This window comes from Varanus komodoensis, unplaced genomic scaffold, assembly GCF_004798865.1.
Source record: "Varanus komodoensis strain SLA01 unplaced genomic scaffold, ASM479886v1 scaffold26, whole genome shotgun sequence".
Taxonomy (NCBI): domain Eukaryota; kingdom Metazoa; phylum Chordata; class Lepidosauria; order Squamata; family Varanidae; genus Varanus; species Varanus komodoensis.
The window spans coordinates 12553894-12571752 of record NW_025335684.1 but is presented as its reverse complement, the minus strand read 5'-3'; the positions used below and the strand labels follow the sequence as shown (position 1 = coordinate 12571752).

Sequence of the window (17859 nt, the reverse complement as noted above, 5' to 3'; positions counted from 1 at the left end):
TAATAATAATAATAAAAATAAAAATAAAGATGAATGCATTTGGCAACTTCTGAGTTATCTGATCCAGAAGAGATACCAAATCCTTCCAAATCTTATTAGCCACTTGTCTTCCCTTTGTGGGATGGAAATAAAAAATATACAAAAAAGAATAGTTCCATCCAGTTTTGATTTGTATAGGTAAGTAGTAACCATTTTGTGATCCACTGTCTACTAACTGTAAGAGTCCTGTTAATTCTAATGAGATAAAGGATGCTAAACCCCCCTTCCTCCCCCTCTTCCAACATTTCTTTATAGCTGGCTGACTAAATGATATATAACCCTGAAGGTATGGCAGACTATGCTCATGCACTCATGTCTCCTGCAGATAAATAGTGTCATATTCTTGTAGTGTTCTGACAAATTCTCTGTCCACCATCATACAGTTCATAGAATTCAATTTTGATTCAGTTAAATCTCAAGTGGTGACTCACTGATCCCTCTATTTTTGATGCTTTGGGGTGCTATTAAAGGCTCAACACCCCCAGCAGGGAGACTGGGAGCTTTTCTCATTGTTTAAGAGTCTAATTGTGTATTGTTTAACGGAATGCTACTATCTTGTGCTGGAGCAAAGAAAAGGCAGTCTCCAAGTACTCATTAATTACCAACAGCCTTGGGTCAGATGGAGTGATGTTGAAACTGGAAAAGGATTGATATCTCCACACACAATTTGATTAGACTGATAGTATATTTCTGAATTAGTTTTCCAGTCTAGGATGACATTACTTAATTCTTTAAGTACTGAGTCTGTAGAGAGCTCATCTACCTAAGTTTCTTCCTTTTGCTGGTGATCCACCAGGCTCTCTTCATCCTCTTTACTTTGTCAGGGGAGCCATTGTCAAAATCCTGAGCTCAGCTAGCCTGACCATAGTGCTGATAGTAGCTTTGAGACCCAAAACTGCCTCTTGCAGAACATTTTATTAAAACTCTCTGCTGTTGGTTTAGACAAAAACATCCATCTCTTAATAATCTGTACAATGTAGAGGATTCAGCCTCAACATCCACTAATGCAGCTTCACCTAAAGTCTTTCTGAACGTATTTAATATTTATTAGTTTGTATGCCTTTTGACAGGTGATGAGCAATCTGCCTTTTCTTCCAATATTGAGTCAATTAACCAGTGAATTGGATAATTATCATGAAAGTGTAAGAAAGACTCTTCTTTGTGAAAGATAACATATCTGGCTTTAGGCTCTGCACCTCTACCATTTAATAGCTCACAGTTATTGTTTAGGGGTAAATCTGCTTCTTGGTTCATCCAGTACTGGTTCTCTTCTGTCTCTATTTCTCTAAGCAGAGGGTCACAATAGTCTATGATAGTTTTCTAGACTAGGCTGATAATGATTTTTTGGAGAAGGCTTGCTGTAATAACCATTTTATAGAAGTAGGATATAGAAAATACCTACAGGAAACAAACTAATCAGATAAAGTCCAAGGTAATAAAATATAAATATTTAAAGTAACTTCAAAAAACTCCAAAGTTTATATATAAAACCAAGCATTTTGAATTTAGTTTGAATACATTTATATAAAAAAACAAAGAAACAAACTAGTTTGTTACAGCTAAAACCAAGGAAGGATTTTAGGATCTTCATGCGCTAATTTGTTCCTATATGAAGAAGCAACCACTGTAATGGCAGAAGCTGTTAAGCATAGTAAACTTCCAAGTGCTACCCCTCTGAGAGCTCCTCCTCATATATCTAAGCACCAAAGAAGACAAACACCGTCCTAGTCATTTTTCCCTCTCCTCCTCCATCTGCTTCCCTCTTTCACTTACAATGTAACAATGGATCCCAGTGCCCAAGCTGCCTCATTAAGTTTTTTAAAAGACCACAAATCAAACTCACTACTGGCATGATCAAGCTTACTGTGTTCATCAAATAATTTTAAACTGGCCTTCACTCTCAGAGTTATCCAGTTTTTATATTAGGCCAAATTTATTGCTGAAGAACCTGAGTTGTCTCACAGACTCTCATTCTTCTGCCTAGGTGGAAAAGAATCACTTTTTCCTGAAGCAGGGGTTTATCTTCCTTAGCAAGGAAACGTGTCGATTTCAAAATCCATCCCAAGAGAATCTCTGGCAAGAGCCAATCTTCTTGTGCTTTAAAGAAGATTGACATAATAAAAGATAAAATGGTAATGTAATTCTGCAGCCCATAATGTCCCAGATTAGATCGGAGTGATAGAATGAGTTAGGGGGAGGTTGTTATTTGCAGGGCTGTCTTTGCAAACCTAATCATAAGAATTGCTGCTTCTTTACCATGTGTTGCTACAGCATTGAACAGAACTGAGGTTTTTTTCACATTAACTATAATGTGCACAAGCCTCCCCAGAAATGGTGCACAAGCCTCCCCAGAAAAGCAGTTCACTACCTGCATTTCTTGGTTCATTCCAGCTACAAATACGTTGCATTGTATGATCCACTGTACAATGGCTCCATCTTACCTTAAACATGGATCACACAATTCCTCAGGAAAACAAACGATGATGTAGTATCGTAAAATTATTACTAACGTGGCCTGAGCTTCTGTGAGCAAGAACTGCAAGCATTTCTTAAAAGCACATTGTTGTAGAACTCCAGGGGTCCTGAACAGACGGCTCTGGGGAGCAGGGCACAGGCTCCCCTCTCCTTGTGCCACTGGAGCAATTTGCAAGCAAATGTTATTGCTGGCCTGATCTCTAATGTACTCCAGAGGGCTGGAGGGTATACTGAATCTGCAAGCGTCTGCAGTTGGTGACCAGAGCAACCATGGGAACCCTTTCGCCTTACGTATTTCCTGACTCTCTGCTCTGGCTCTTCAGTGTGAGCAAGGGGTTGCTCAGTGCAGGCCAACCTGCTCACATCAACTACTTGAACAATGGGGAGTTAACTGGCAGGTGCTATTCCTCTATCCCACCCACCCATTAAAAGCCTCTGCAAATCTGCTGGCTTGCCCACGTCTGGGCCACCAGCCCTGACACGTCCCCTGATCTGTGAGGGGCATTCATAGTTTGGGTGAGGGGGCGGGTGCAGGCTGGACTAAAGCATCATACATGCATGTTTCAGAGGGCTTGTGGTTTTCAACTAGCTGATTCAATAAAAGATCACTTTCTCCAATGTGTCCCAAATTTTCTATTCATTTTTCTTTCTGTGATGTGAGTAATGTCAGCTTGCGCTTAGACATGCCTTTGCTCAATTCTTCCATGTTCCCATTTCAGACAAATATAATGAAGGTGAAATAACTATTCACGGCTTAAAATAAGTATTTATTTGTGGTGGCATCCATTTAGTCAGCTTTATGCATGTTGCCATTTCTGTACTGGCAGTCCTCTCCTTTGCTTTCTGAAAATCTGTAGTTGTTCTAGGCTAACTCAGTGACAGCATTGTGAGGAGTTTGCTAGATCTGGGGGAGGACAGGCGCCAGTAGGTTGCATGAGAATCCTGCCCCACCATCGCTCTTACGGAGTCAAGATGGTGCCTACTTTTTTGTTCAAATATCACAAATTTAGCTCTTTCAGGCAGTGCTTCAACAATTGATTGACATGTCTGGAAAATAACCACAGTCTGATCTCCAGTAACAAATGCTACAGCCCCACTCAAAAGAATGAGATTTAAAAGTATGCAGTTATGAACTGGTTGCAGTTTAGGTTATTAAAACTAGGTGCTACTTGAAATAGTCATGGAGTTAACCTGGCTTCCCTTAAGAAGGCTGTGGCTGTGATTTTGCCTGCTACTGTTGCCCACCTTGACAGCAGACACTGAATCTTAGTAAGCTACCAGGGAATGAAAAGGTGTAGTAAATAATGCTGACTTGAGAGTGCGAAATTGATTACAATTTTTGTACAAGTACAAAACTCAGTGAAAAAATCATTCAGTTGCAGTAAAGATGCAAGGGATAAAAACTGCAAAGTACCGCATCAGAAAGCTCTACAAAAAGTATAGGCAGAGCCTACATAGCTTCTCAGCAGGAGGACTAGATGTTAATCTTAGCATTGGTATGAAGCTGTTCTCTGCTAAAAGCAGCAAATTGCATCTGCCAGACGAGAGCCAGGGCTACTCACAGCATTTATCTGAGGCCGAGGAAATCAGTGCAGTGAGTTGCTTTACAATGAGCCAGAGCAGTGGTCCATTTATCTAGCAAGAATGGTTCTGGCCTAGCTGATTACCTGCTGTGCTAAGTTTCCACTTGAAGGAAGGTGGAAGTTTTCATATAAGTGCGTGTTTTAAAAAGAATGTTTCCCTCACCTGCACTCTGAAATTGTAGTGAACTCTACTACCTTAGAATAGCACCTTATCCCTACTTAGTTTTGCTGCATATTTTGGTAAGGCAGGTCACTTACATCCATTTGCTTCTGGGTATATCTAAGGAGTTGGTTTTAACCTTTGAGGCCCTTCTGAACTTGGGACCCATGTACCTTAGAGACTACTTTCCTTGTAACATCTCCCACATTAGCTGTCTTCTGTGAACTACCTGCTGTTTTGTATTTCCATTCCATAATTCACCTGTAGCAGGGATTTCACAGCACTGGCCCTGAGACAGGAGAACAAGCTTATATTATAACTTTTGAGCTTATATTATAACTTTCAGAAAGATATTATTTATTTCATTGAATTTCTGGCTTTATTTTTGGTTAATGTATGTTCCAAACTTGTAAGCTGGTAGCTGTTTTTGCCTTGTTGCACCTCTTGTTCATGTCTTGATTTTTATCCATTGTAAGTATCTTTGTGTCCACTGAAAAGTACCTCATGTGTAAATAAAGGAATTAGTGAACATTCTTTTGATTGTAGGTATATAAGACAAGACATAGGAGCCCAGTGAAAGGATAGTGCTATAGGAAGACAGCACCTAACCACAATGCTGGAGACACCAATCAACTTGAATTCAAAAGTAAAATACGAATGCTTAGGATTTTGTAGGAGTTTTAAGATCCCAGTCACTGCAATGCACATCTCCAGACCCATTTGGTATAAGTGAACTTCAGAAAGAACTTCAGAAAAGAGTCATAACTGATTTCAGCATACCCTACACTGGGCTACCAGTTTTTGTAGAAAACTAGCAAACTTTTGACTGCACAAAGCTCTTCAGGCCGAAGTACTACTACTTCAATAAGAGAAGATTTAATGGACTTCCCATTTTCTGCTGTGCTACCATTTATTACACATCTAACACACATCCGTTCTGTTCCTCAGGTCTTTCTCACCTAAAATGACACAACAAATGAAAGATCTGCAGCTGGCCCAGTCTAGGAAGCAGCCAGGACCCTCCTCTCCAAATGCTGCCAAAAGGCTCTACCGGAACCTCTCCGGGAAATTCCGAGTTAACTACATGTCCTTTGATGAAGGCAGCTTAGCAGGAAGAAGTGAAAAGGAGAAGTTGCGCAAGTCCTACCTTGTGAGTATACAGTGGTCCCTCGGTTCACGAACTTATTTTGTTCCACAATTCTGGTCACAAACCAAATTGGTCGCGAACTGAGTCAAATTTCCCCATAAGGTTCAATGTAAATACAGTTAATATGTTTTGAACCATATATAATTTTTTTAACCACAAAAATATGAAACAAAGTACAGTACATTATGAAGAGAGAGAACACTAACCTTGCTTGAGGCGAGTTCTGGTGTGGAGGACAGGAAGGTGGGTGGGGAGGAGGGTATCGTTTGCAGGGGAAGTCTGCGACCGAAATTTCGACTAGAGGAAGCCACGACCACATGTCAGAGCAGGGAAGATGACCATGTTCGTCTTCATGCAGGGAGGATGACCGCGGTCGTGTTCATCACGCAATGTGGAGTTCGCGAACAGAAGCAAAATTTTGCCGAACTTTCTGTTCATGAACTGAATAATTTGCGAACAGAAGTGTTTGTGAGCCGAGGTATCACTGTACTTCAAACAGAACTGTTCTATGCTCATAAAATTGTAATTGTATATGTCTTAAGAAATGGATTTGTACAAGGGAATGGATCTAATTTTGATGCTTCTCTTTAATATTGCGCTTGGGCTCTACCATGTTTACCGACTTCCTTGCTCTCACAGTGGTAACTGGTGATGACTTGGAGAAGCTGAAAAGTAAACTGCCTAGTCAGTTGTGAAAACAGTCACACAGCCTGCAAGTGTCAGTCGGTTTGATCATGTTAATGTGGTGAAAGCAAAGTCAAGTGGGTGAAATGAGTGCTGCCTTCTGTTTCTCCTTACAGTTTCAAGGCAATGCTGCTCTCTTTGAGGCTGTTGAGCTGCAGGATCTTGAGAAAGTCCAGGAGCTGCTTAAGCAGTATAGCCTGGAGGAGCTAGACCTTAACACCCCAAACAGCGAGGGTCTTCTGCCACTGGACATTGCCATCATGACCAACAATTCACCCATTGCCAAAACACTGCTGCTGGCTGGAGCCAAGGAAAGTCCTCACTGTAAGTCACCATTCAATGGTCCTGTCTTATCATAACCAAATTCTTTCCTAGGTGCTGAACCATCACAGTTTCCTGACACCACAAGCAAAGCAATTTCTGGTCAATGGTAATCAACGAAGACCATTTAACTACATGAGAAAGGTCCTGTAGGGGAAAAAACAGGATTGCTCCAGTGCCTTTCATAGTTGTACGGCATAGCCACAGTACAGGATAAATCAAGCTGCCAGGCAGACATTAGATAAAGGTGGAGGAACTTCTCCTGGGTCTGGAGGAGCCAGATGTCTTCAACCTGTCTGGAGTCAACATTATAGATTTTGGTGCATAGCGGTGCAAAAGACAGCTAGAGCACAAGGAATCCAGAGACGTATGTCACCCCAAGAAGCCGCCTTATCAACATGACTGCCAGGAGTGACCCGCCAGCAAAGGGGAATGGCAGTGGCAGAAGCATCAGGAGGGTGACTTCATTCTCTGTGGCCACATGCAGCTTGTAGTGACATGTTCCTGAGGAGGAGATTCTTCGAGCTGATTTGCTTGTTACACGATGTGGGTCAGCAGAAATAGGAGCAATTCAAACTGAACTTCTCGTATACTGCAATCCATGCACCTGATGAATATCCAGGTCAATTATCAAGAATGGCTTCCTGAAATAGAACTAACTTTGCCACAAAAAATGCTGTGAAATACTGAAGTGTATATAACAACAAGGAAGGGAATTTGTCTCCCTTCGGTTTACTGGCTAGGAGCAGCAGGAAAATCTTCAGCTCCTGGATATTTGCAAATAGTCTGCCTCATGAAGAAACTAATGTGCTGGAATTAGGGTCAGGAACAGAATGCCCTTTCTTTAAATGAAGGCATTCCTGTGAATGGAGAGCAGAAAGGGAGTGACTTTGAATAAGTGTTTATTAGCACTCTGTCCCTGGAGATGGGGATATTCTCCCACAAGTTCTCACACAGACATTCTAAATAGGTTGTGCTGGATGCAGCCACTGGGGTCTCTGCTTGCTGGGTGGCCCACACAGAGGGTAGCCACAGCCCTAGCTGGGAATATGTAATAATGTGTAAGAATGGAGTTCAGTGAAAGGAGGTAGTGAACTCCAAAAGAGGTGTGTATTTCTTTGCTGTCTGGCCATAAGAGTCAGACAAACCAAGAGATTCTAGTGAATACAGCACATGTACACTTATCCTCAATGCAGGCCTTCTCCTCTTTCTTAACACATGCTGGCTTAGGAAGTGCAAGTACCTTGCAAAGAATTTTGTGCCAGCAATTTGTCATCTACTACACTTTGAATCTGCTGCTTCTCAGAAAGCAGCAACAAAACAGAATCTAGCCATCCCATCTGAAGGTGGGACATTTGTCCCAAGTGCCAGCTGCGTGTAGGGATATCCAGCAACTGGTTGCTGCAGTCCCATTCTGTCCCAGCTGCAACACAGCGCCTGAAGGCACCAGAAGTGGGGCAAGTATGTGTGTGTACACTTGTGCATGTGGCTGTGTTGTGGGGTGGCGTGCATGGTCCAGGAGGGAAACTGAAGGAGAATGCAGAGGCCATGGGGCAGCATTAAGGCCCATCTGAGTCTTCCCACCAGATAAGGGTGTTTTCATAAAGGATGTCCAGAAAATTTTCAGTCATGGTTTCATCATGACAATTGCAATGAAATAGGAAACGGGCTTGCAATGTGGATGTTGTTGATACGGATTTGAAAGTAGAAAAGCCATGACTTGTGGTGTTGCTTAATTTTGATTCTGCTAGTAGAGGCAAATTCTGTAATTTGAATTTGAATTTTCTTTGAATACTGAAAACAGGAAGCAGTTATAGCTGCTGTCCTCTAACAGCAAGCTCCATTATTTCTGGAATCTTTTAGTTCCTACTAAATAGAACCAAATTTGTCAAAACTTAGAAGAATTTCTGACTTTGTCTGAGAAGAGGTTGTTTTACTCCAAAGGAGATTTCTGTTCATGATGAGCAACAGGTTTCCTGTACACTGCAGGAGTAGATAGCTAGGCCTCTCAGTCTACAATTAAGAGGAACCAGAATGTTATGCAGTTTGTAGAAGCACTCGTGAAGGTGCAGTTCTGTGGCTCGATCCAATAACTGTATCCACAGTTGAACAAATCATTGATCCCATATTGCTCCATTCCCATATTGGGAATGGAGATTAGGATTTGCTTCTTGGGCTCAAAGGATTTTTTGAGTGCAAAGCCCAAAAGGAACTTTCAAACAAGTTTTTTCCTTATCACATTGTTCTTCCTCCTCCTCTTCTTACGCATCATCTTAATTTTTATCCTTCCTCCCCTCTGTATTCCTTTGCAAAGTTGTGAGCCTGGAGAGTCGGTCTTTGCACCTGTCAACACTGGTCCGGGAGGCAGAACTGCGTGTCAATGATCTCACGGCTCAAGTGGTGAATGAGGTACCCAATGCAGACTGCTCAGAAAAAGAGAAACAGCTGAAAGCCTGGGAGTGGCGCTATCGGCTTTACAAGCGCATGAGTGCTGGATTTGAACATGCTCGTGAGTGTCTGGCAGAGCAGTGCATTTCATATCACCACCTAAGTAGAACAGGGATTAGAATATGGGCTGTGTCACCACAGAATCGCCAAATAAGAAATCAGACCAGACTTTCTGTAGTCACTGCGAGAAAGTCAGAGAAGTGGCATCAAGTTCATCCAAGCCAATGACCAAGCACTGAGTGGGAGCCACCTTTCCAAGAACCTCTAAGAGATTAGTCCCGTATTCTTGCTGCCATCAACACATGCCCGTGGACTTCTCCCGCCCATGCCCAGCATTATGTATCGTGCTGGTTGATACAATAGATGAATGTAGCCTGTACAGTCATAGTGGGCCACGTGCATTAATAATTACACCATGGAAATGACTCAGTAAACCCAATTGCTCAGTCGCCTGCATGCTGAGGGAAATTAATTGCAAACCCAAAGTATAATGGCAACAGTGAGCTGTCGACTACAAAAGCTACTGGAGGTACCAAGCTTACTGAAAAGAATGTTTTCTTCACTTTTTAAGTTTCACAAATCAACTCTTCCTGGTATTGTATTCCCATTAGTAACAATCCCTGTTGCTTCAGGGAGGGAAGACAGAAAACTCAGAATCTAAATTTCAGGGAGTTCATCTGCCTTATCTTTCATGTGACCTTCTTAGCTATTAACATAGAAGGATACCAGAAAGGGCACAATTTGGCTAAACTTACAAGAGTCAGGATGGAAATTGTGGGTTTTGTGTCCCTTTTCTTTTCCTTCATAGTTTAAGCAGTGAGTCAGAGAGGCTTCTTTGAGTGACCATTATGGATTCAATCCCCCTGTCCTGCTACACATATGCTTGTGCTGTGCAGTCATATTACTTTTTACAAAAAGACATAGCAAAGGAAACAGGTCTTCCTTTCTGTGACAAGGGTCTCTTCCTATGTTAATCCTGATTGGCAGCTACATTTTAAATTAGGTGTCCACACGTTTGTATACATGAATGTGTCCCGTTTGATATCTGATCTCAGGGGTTCCAGATCCACCCACGAATGTTCACCTTTCAGTGGCCAGCAGCAGTTCTGTGGAAGTTTCCTTCCAGGAGCCTCTAAGTGTCAATTCAGCTGTTGTCACCAAATACAAAGGTAAGCCCATAGGGTGCTCACCGCCCTAGTACCTGATAATATCACTTACTGAGGCATGTGAACTGATTTCCCCCTTTGTGACAATCCATCTGCACATGGAAATCATATCCTAATTAACCCCTGGGTCATTGATCCTGCTTCAAGATCCATTTTTGTGAAATACTGCTTGTAGCTTTAACAAAATAATGTCTGAAGATACATGAAAGACGAAAGGGGGCAAAGAGAAAAAGAAATGCATCCATGTCGTTCCATGGCTACCTGGATATAATTGTATCACTGTCACAAAATATTGTATAGTTCCCTTAAGGGCTTGGAAGTGGACATTTTCCATGGTTGTCCTCCCAGAGCCATCATCAGTCACACTCATTTTGAATAACTTTATTATATACTTCATAACTTTATGAAAACCTAGTGGCTGGATTAATTTGTTGGATTAGTTTGTTTTTCCCACACCTTTTCCCTTTTGCATCATGTATATGAGATTGGAAACCTGCAGGCAGACGCTAGTTGGTTTGTTTGTTTGTTGCATTTTTGTACAACACCTAAAAACTTTATTATGAACATCTGGTGGCTTAGGGAATCTCATGTTTTGTTTTTAAAGCCTGCTTAGTTATTGAGCAAGTTCCAAGGCTTTGGCGACTGGGGCGGCATAAAAATGTTTTAATAAATAAATAAAATGAAATAAAAGATCTGTGAATCTGGCCTAATTGAAAGACTCAGAATTCATAACCTGTCTAGGACTAGTGGCCAGCATTCTGTGGACATTTCCCTATTTTAACTCCTTGACATTAATTTTTGCAAATTAACATCCAGAACCCAGATTGTTGCTGGGTTCTGAAAACTTCCCTACCAAACTATTTGGTGACAAGTTACCAAAGAAAATTAGATAGTTCTTTTTATTAGAGATAGTGGATATATTAAATATATATATAGCTGTCATTTCTTACATTTAAGTATGATAGTACTTAGGGTTAGGGTGTTTTGGACATTCTGATAGTGCTCCATTTCTTCCTTTGTTTTGTTTTATACATTACATTTGGTTGTTTCATCTCTTTGTTTTGGGATATGCCTGGACACCCAGATTAAAAGATACAGTAACTGGGGGAAGAGGGAGAAAACAGGCCATTTGAGAAAAAAGACCAGACATGGCTACTTCCAGACATTAAGACATAATTCCCTTATTAAAAAATAAATAAAAATAAAAACCCACCATGCCTGGTGACACTGTGGCTGAATGCTATATTGACCCATAATAAAAGATAAATCCTCCAAAAGATAAATATGGGAAAAAAAGGCTTTCCCTGGTATACATTACTGAAATTTGAGTAGACAAGCTCAGAGAACTTATTCTCAGTTGTGTCCACCAAATTCTTGGTACAGTGCTAACATAAGCTGAATGCCCAGGATTGGGTGGATGGGATGTGGTGATGCAAAGGGGTTTCATCTGGCTGCCTAACAGTCTGTTTCAGCTGAAAGAGGCAGGCGTGGTACTGAGGGTTCAGGATGGTGGTCCCAGGAAGACCTTGATATGCGCACTAGTCTCACTTCATCAGGGATGGCTCAGTACTGCATGGCTGCCAAAGTATCTATCAAGCTGTCCCACGTGACCGATTGACAGCTTTGGACATAGCTCTGTGCAAAGCTATGGTGGTGTGGATGTGGATGTTTTACAGGAGAACTGGAAGCAATGAAGCAGTGCAGATGGTGGCTAGAAAACAGGTGGTGAAAACCTAAGAGCAAGTACAGTGGAACCTTGGCTCACGAACGTAATCTGTTCCAGGACTCTGGTCATGACCCAAATTGGTCATGAGCCAAGTTAAATTTCCCCATAAGGTTCCGTGTAAATAAGGTTAATCTGTTCTGTAATCATTTTTTAAATCAGAAAAATGTGAAGCAAAGTGACAAAGAACAACAAAGATCGCAGCCATCTCCCCCCCACCCACCCTGAGCACAAGCGTGGCCATCTCCCCATCCCCTCTAGCACAACCAAGTTTACACCTGTCATCCCTGCACGTGCCCGTCATCCTGGTGCACTGGGGGGTGGGACGGAGAGACGGGCTTGATCGCGGGCGCACTGGGGGAGGGAGAGATGGGCGCGAATGAGGCATGATGGGGGAGGGAGAGATGGGCATGATCTCGGCCATCTCCCCCCGACCCCCAGCACAATCACAGCCATCTCCCCACTTGGGGGAGTGGAGAGATGGCCACAATCGTGCTGGCTGGGAACGGGAATGGTCAAGATTGCGCCCATCTTTCCTGCAGGAGCGCGCCCGTGATCACGCACGTCTTCCCTGCACAAACGCAACTGTGAATGTGGCCATCTCCCCACTCGGGGGGGGGGTGGCTGCGATCTTGGTTGTCACCCAATGCGGAGTTTGCGACCCACATCAAAATTTTTATGAAATTTTTGTTCGCGACCCGATTTGGTCGTGAACCTAGGCGTTTGTGAGCTGAGTTACCACTGTACAGTCAAACATGGATACAAGCTCTTTTTAGAACTCATTTTGTGATTTTGGTGGCAGTGAAAAAGCCACTTCTCCATCACCATCACAGTGCTGTCTACCATGACAGTGTTGTCTACCAAACTGTTCTGGATGCTTCAAGGCCTTCTCAAGGAGATGGCTGATTCTCCTGGACCTCTCAATGGGACTTCTCAGTACCAACAACCATGGTATCCTTCTGGGTCAGCTCTCCAGGACAGAGACGGAGAACACTATTCTTCACTGGTTCTGTTCCTATTTGGACGGCCACTTTCAGAAGATAGTGCTAAGAGTCTGTTGTTCCTACTCAGTGGCAGGTACACTAGGGTGTTCTGTAGGGCTCTGTTTAGTCCCTCATGGTGTCTAACATTTACACAAAACAGCTGAATACAATCATCTCAGGATTTGGGGCAAAGTGTCATCAGTCTGCAGATGATAGACAACTCTATCAAACTCTCGTGAAGTTGTGGAAGTGCTAAACTGCTGTCTGGAATTGGTAACAGATTGGATGGGGGCCAGTAAACTGAAGCTCAGTCAATCCAAGACAGAGGTGCTGTTTGTCCAGCCAAAGACGTAGTCATCAGCCCGGTCTGGATAGGCTGGTGCTCTTGAAAGTTCAGGTTCACAGAGAGCTTTAGGATTGCTTGGCCTTGTCTTTGGAGGATGAAGCATGTTGCCACCTCAGGCTGGTGTGTCAATTGCAACCCCCCCCCCCGGGCAAAGACATGTTGGCTGTGGTAACCCATGCCCTGAGAAATTCTTTTGAATTACTGCGTCATATTGCACATGGGGCTGTTCTCAAAGATTATTCAGAAACCAGAAGAAGTGCATAATACAGCAGCTGGATTGCCAGCATACTGGGAGTACAGAAAAAATCTCCCAAGGCTGAAACTGCTGCACTGGACCCCGGTCTGTTTCTGCACACAGTTCTAAATGCCGGTTTTGTCCTTTGAAAAGTGTGTGTGCACTTTGTAGCGGTTTTGCAGTCGTTCTCTCAGGTTGCAGCAGGCGGGTATGGGAGGCAGCACCATTCAGAGCCCAGTTCAGTTCCATCAGGATTTCTTTCTCCCTGAATTGTTTCCAGCTGGATAGTGTAAGAACGACTGTTTAAGAATTGGTGTCTAAGCTTGCAGTTTTTCCTTTTGTGTCAAGTCTGTTAGATTGTAAGCCTGTGGACAGTGACTGCCTTGTTTTTATTGATCCTGTGTAAGCAGCTTTGGGAACCTCTCAGTTGAAGAGTGGGTTAAAAATGACTTGAATAAGCAGCTTGGGACTTTCAGGACCTACCTGAAGAGATCTCCTCTCCCGCCATAAACCTGTCCTGTAATATGCACCCGTTAGTTTCCATATGCTTGTTCATCTCAGTCACAGCTAGCTGCTTCGCAAACACTGATAGAACACTTGAGATATTTAAAAACTGAGTCGATACATTTTCTCCATAATAGCTGAGGCTTACTGAAATTAAGTCTCCTAGTTGTGAAATTTGAACTATTCTCATGCTTTTTTCCTCGCCCACCTCTTTTTGTGATCTGGATCAGTTTCAGCACTTTGCCACCAGGTGCTGTGCTGAAAATTCAGTGGAAAGTGCCTTCCTATGTAACGCGAGAAGGAGAAAGGGGTGGCCCTGCTTTATGAGGCTGACCAAATGGAGGTGGTCCTACACCAGGTCTAAAGGTTTTGGCCCTTTCTTCCCTCCCTAGCTGCTCACCCAGAGTTGAACGCTATAATTCTATCCCATCTTCAGACTGCTTTTTGGGTATAACGTGTGTTCCCTTTTCGGCTTTAACACCTGCTCCCTCAACATAGATTTTCCATCACTTTAAATCCTGTGTGTCTTGTCATCATAACTTTGGATTTCAGAAGAATTTTCCTTTACCAGCCACCACCAAATCCAGCCACTTAATCTGTTCTGACTATCCATCTCCCCCCTCCTCCCTCTGTCGCCTTTGTTTGGTCCATCTGTTGTGTTCTCTCTCTTTTATCTCTGGGTTCATCAGTCTGTCTGTTTGTCTATTTAGCCTGCCGTTTTGCTTTCACTCTGTTGCTGTTGGGTCCCATGCGCTGAGGTCCACAGCTGAAGTTACAGTAGCTAGAGAGCCTCCTCTTTTCCACAGTGTGCAGTTCCTGCATCGCACATTCGGCAGGGAGCGAGGCCCTTTGAATATGGGAAAGGTGTGTCCTGTTATTGCTCCCTTGCAATGTATACCTCCCCCCAAGCCCCCTCTTCCATGCCTTTTCTCAGACATTTTTCCAGTATGCACAGCTGGTCTTGCTGTAGCTCGTTCTTCAGTTTCACAGTCAATCCCTTTACAGCAGCTGTACCATCCCTGGCAGCCCAGCTTCTAATCTAGCCCTGTCTGCCTGCCAAGTGCTACATCTTTCGCCTTGCTGATGAAAGACCCCAATTACTGACAGAGTGGCTGTGCTTTTCCTTTGTTTGCAGTGGAGTGGAGTTGCTCCCCCACCTTTTCCCCACCACTGGGAGAAGTGGTGATCAACAAGCTGAAAAACCTGCGTGTCACCATCCATGGCCTCATCTCGGTGAGTGACTTGCTCTGGTACGTGTCGAGCCACAAGGCTACTTCAGGGCATGACCCCAGCTGACCGTCCACCTAGTGTTCGTGTTCTAAGGCGCCAGCATGCAAGGTGGCTTTACACTGACCTTCTACCCACCTTACAGCAGGTATCTGCAGGTATCCAAATGCTTTCCCTGTGCACTTTTCTTAGGAAATGCACCCATTTCAGCGCTCAGTATAGTCTCACAGAGGACAAAAGCTATTGTAGTAAACTGTATGGAAGGGCCGTTTTGGTACACTGAAATATTTGTGACCTATTTGAGATCTGCTGGGTAGAATCTGCCAGGCAACAAGATGTACCACTTACCATGTACCTTGATTCAGAGCACCAGATTCTGTTTCCGGTAAGTACATTTAGTTTGTGCTTTGCTGTGTGGTTGTAAAATAGGAGTAAGCATTTTGTCCTGCTTTCTGGGATAGAGATAAGTCCAAAGTTAGCTTTACAGGTGAATTTGGTAAGAGCTGAAGAGTGTGGAAAGGAGAAAGGGGGCAGCCTTATTCAGATCTTGCTTTTGCATGTAGTGTGGGAAAGTGGTGTGTTCGAAAGAGAGCATATGATTGGTGGAAATATGTCATTCATCTTTTTCTGCACTGTAACACCAGAAGTGGAAGGGAGACATCCAATTATTTGAATGCTCTTCCATGTGAAAAACATCTAACAAAAAATATTAGCTTATCAGGGGAAAGGGGTTTACTTAGGCTTCTCATGGCATGGTTGCCATGAAGTAGCTCTTACCAGCCATGAAGCATGTTGTCAAGGTACTTCTGGGGTAAATTGTCCAGTCCTGGGAATCATGGTGATTATTTTAACTATTTTTCAGAAAACAAAATGCCCTAGGCTGCCCCTGGAGATAAAGGAGATCTGATGTATTCTAGATAATTTGGAAGAAAAACGAAGAAATTGATAACTTAAGCTAGATAATTTGGGGGGAAAAACCTAAAAATTGCTCCTTTCTGTTCTGTTCATGTTCTGTTTCATGAATGTTGAAATTCATTCCTATTTATGTTCATTTTTTACTCCTTGTCAACTCAGGAGCTGGTCCACTGGTACTATCTTTTCCTTCTTTCTTGTCTTCACATTCTTTCTCCACATATACTCACAGTTTTGTTTAATCTTACTGGTTGTGACTAGCCTTGATTGATTGATTGATTGATTGATTGATTGTGGCATATTTACACCTTGCAAGAGGCCTTTTTTCCCTCTTGCAAGGAATGCCAGGTGGCTTACATGAGCTGCCACCTCCTCTTCCTTCTATTCTCCATTTTATCCTTACATCAGGCCTGGCAGGAAGAATAGACTGAGAGTCCATGACAGGCCTCAAGGTACCCAGTGAGCTTCACAGCCAAATGGGAACTAGAACCCGGATCTCCTGAGTCCCAATCCCACGTTCTGACGGCTACACCACACTGCCCCTCATGGTTTTGTCAATGAAACGTCAGTGCTAAGTCTAATATGATATCACTGACATTCATAGCAAAACCTCATGGCCACTCCAGCCATTTGAACTGGACTGCACTGTGGGCACGTGAGGCTGAAGGGGAATGGCACCAAGAAGCAGCAGCTGCCAGAAAAATAGCACAGACCAACCATCAGCCTATACAAGGGATGTGTTCACACCTCCCAAGAGCCCACCCTGGCTATGAACCACAGCGGATGGAATGTTCTGCAAACAGCCTATGGTGAGCCTTGCCCTGCAGCCAAGTGCCCCACGGGTTCTTGAGCTTCCAGTTGGTATCCCACCCAGCTGCTGCTAGCGTAAACTGCTTTGGGCTCACTGTGACTTTCTTGCCCCATCTTTCTGCCTTTTTCAGAGATCATGAAAGCTGACTGTTGAAAATTGTTTTGACAGCCACAAGCAATCCCTTTGGAGGCACTTTGGAAGCACTGCCCATGATTGCCAAACATCCTTTTATTATCTTTTCATCCCCACAAACACATGTTTACTTTTTAGTCACAGTTTCACAATTCAGCTTCACGGTTGCATTTTGCATATGCTGAGGATTCAGAGCCGGAGCTGAGGCAATGCCAGTCCAGAGGTATCCGCTGCTAAGGGTACCAACCCAGAACAGAAGCGGCTCCAGATTCATCCTCCCGCTCCACTTTGTTGGTTCTTCACAACTCTCAGAAGGGCAGGCTGTCCAGATAAAACAGTGGCATAAGGATCTTTAGCTGTGAAAAGGGTTTGGGGGATTTAAATGCCCTTTGCAGCAAAATTCCCCCCTTAATTCCCACCAGGGTACATATTGTATAATTTGTCTCAAGCCTGTAGGTGTTCAGGAAAGTGCAAATTTGTACTTTCCCCATTTTTTTCTAGGGAAAATGAGTTTTGGTGGCTTTGCCAGCTAGCTATCAAAATTCTAGCTGGGTGGTTTTGGACTGGGATGTATGTTTGTGTAGGAGTAGTCCAAAACTGCCAGCTCCCACTCAAAACCCTCTTTGTAAAGGGCTAACATCAGGGGGTGAAGAAAGCCAGTGCCAGCTGCCCCCAAAGTGCCCCAAACTGTGATGGGTAGTCATGTCAGGTGAGCCCATTTCGAAGTGTTTTTGGTGATCTGTTTGGCTGTATCACATGTGTTAGTTTGGAGGTAAATATTAAAATTAGTGCAACCTAATGAAAAGTTTTCTATGGAGGTTGCGAGGAGAGGAAAATGGGCCACCATTGCTATTTTTCTGTGAAATAAAATGTTCTATGTGACAGGAGTAGTTCATGGTTTTCAGTGCATGCTTTGCATAGGAAGCCATGTTGAGTCTCTCCAGGAAGAAATGTAAGTGTCCT

At 43.3% G+C, this 17859-nt stretch overlaps 1 protein-coding gene across 1 annotated transcript in view; it reads left to right on the top strand.

The window, feature by feature from the left end:
- Positions 1 to 5221: 5221 nt before the first annotated feature.
- The window catches only part of LOC123025177 (ankyrin repeat and fibronectin type-III domain-containing protein 1-like), a 146265-nt gene continuing 133627 nt past the window's right edge, over positions 5222 to 17859 (top strand). Inside the window, exons 1-5 of the mRNA XM_044433694.1 lie at positions 5222 to 5407; positions 6205 to 6412; positions 8724 to 8918; positions 9913 to 10026; positions 14950 to 15047. Of these exons, the coding sequence (XP_044289629.1) occupies positions 5222 to 5407; positions 6205 to 6412; positions 8724 to 8918; positions 9913 to 10026; positions 14950 to 15047 (801 nt within the window). The remainder of the gene's footprint in view (positions 5408 to 6204; positions 6413 to 8723; positions 8919 to 9912; positions 10027 to 14949; positions 15048 to 17859) is intronic.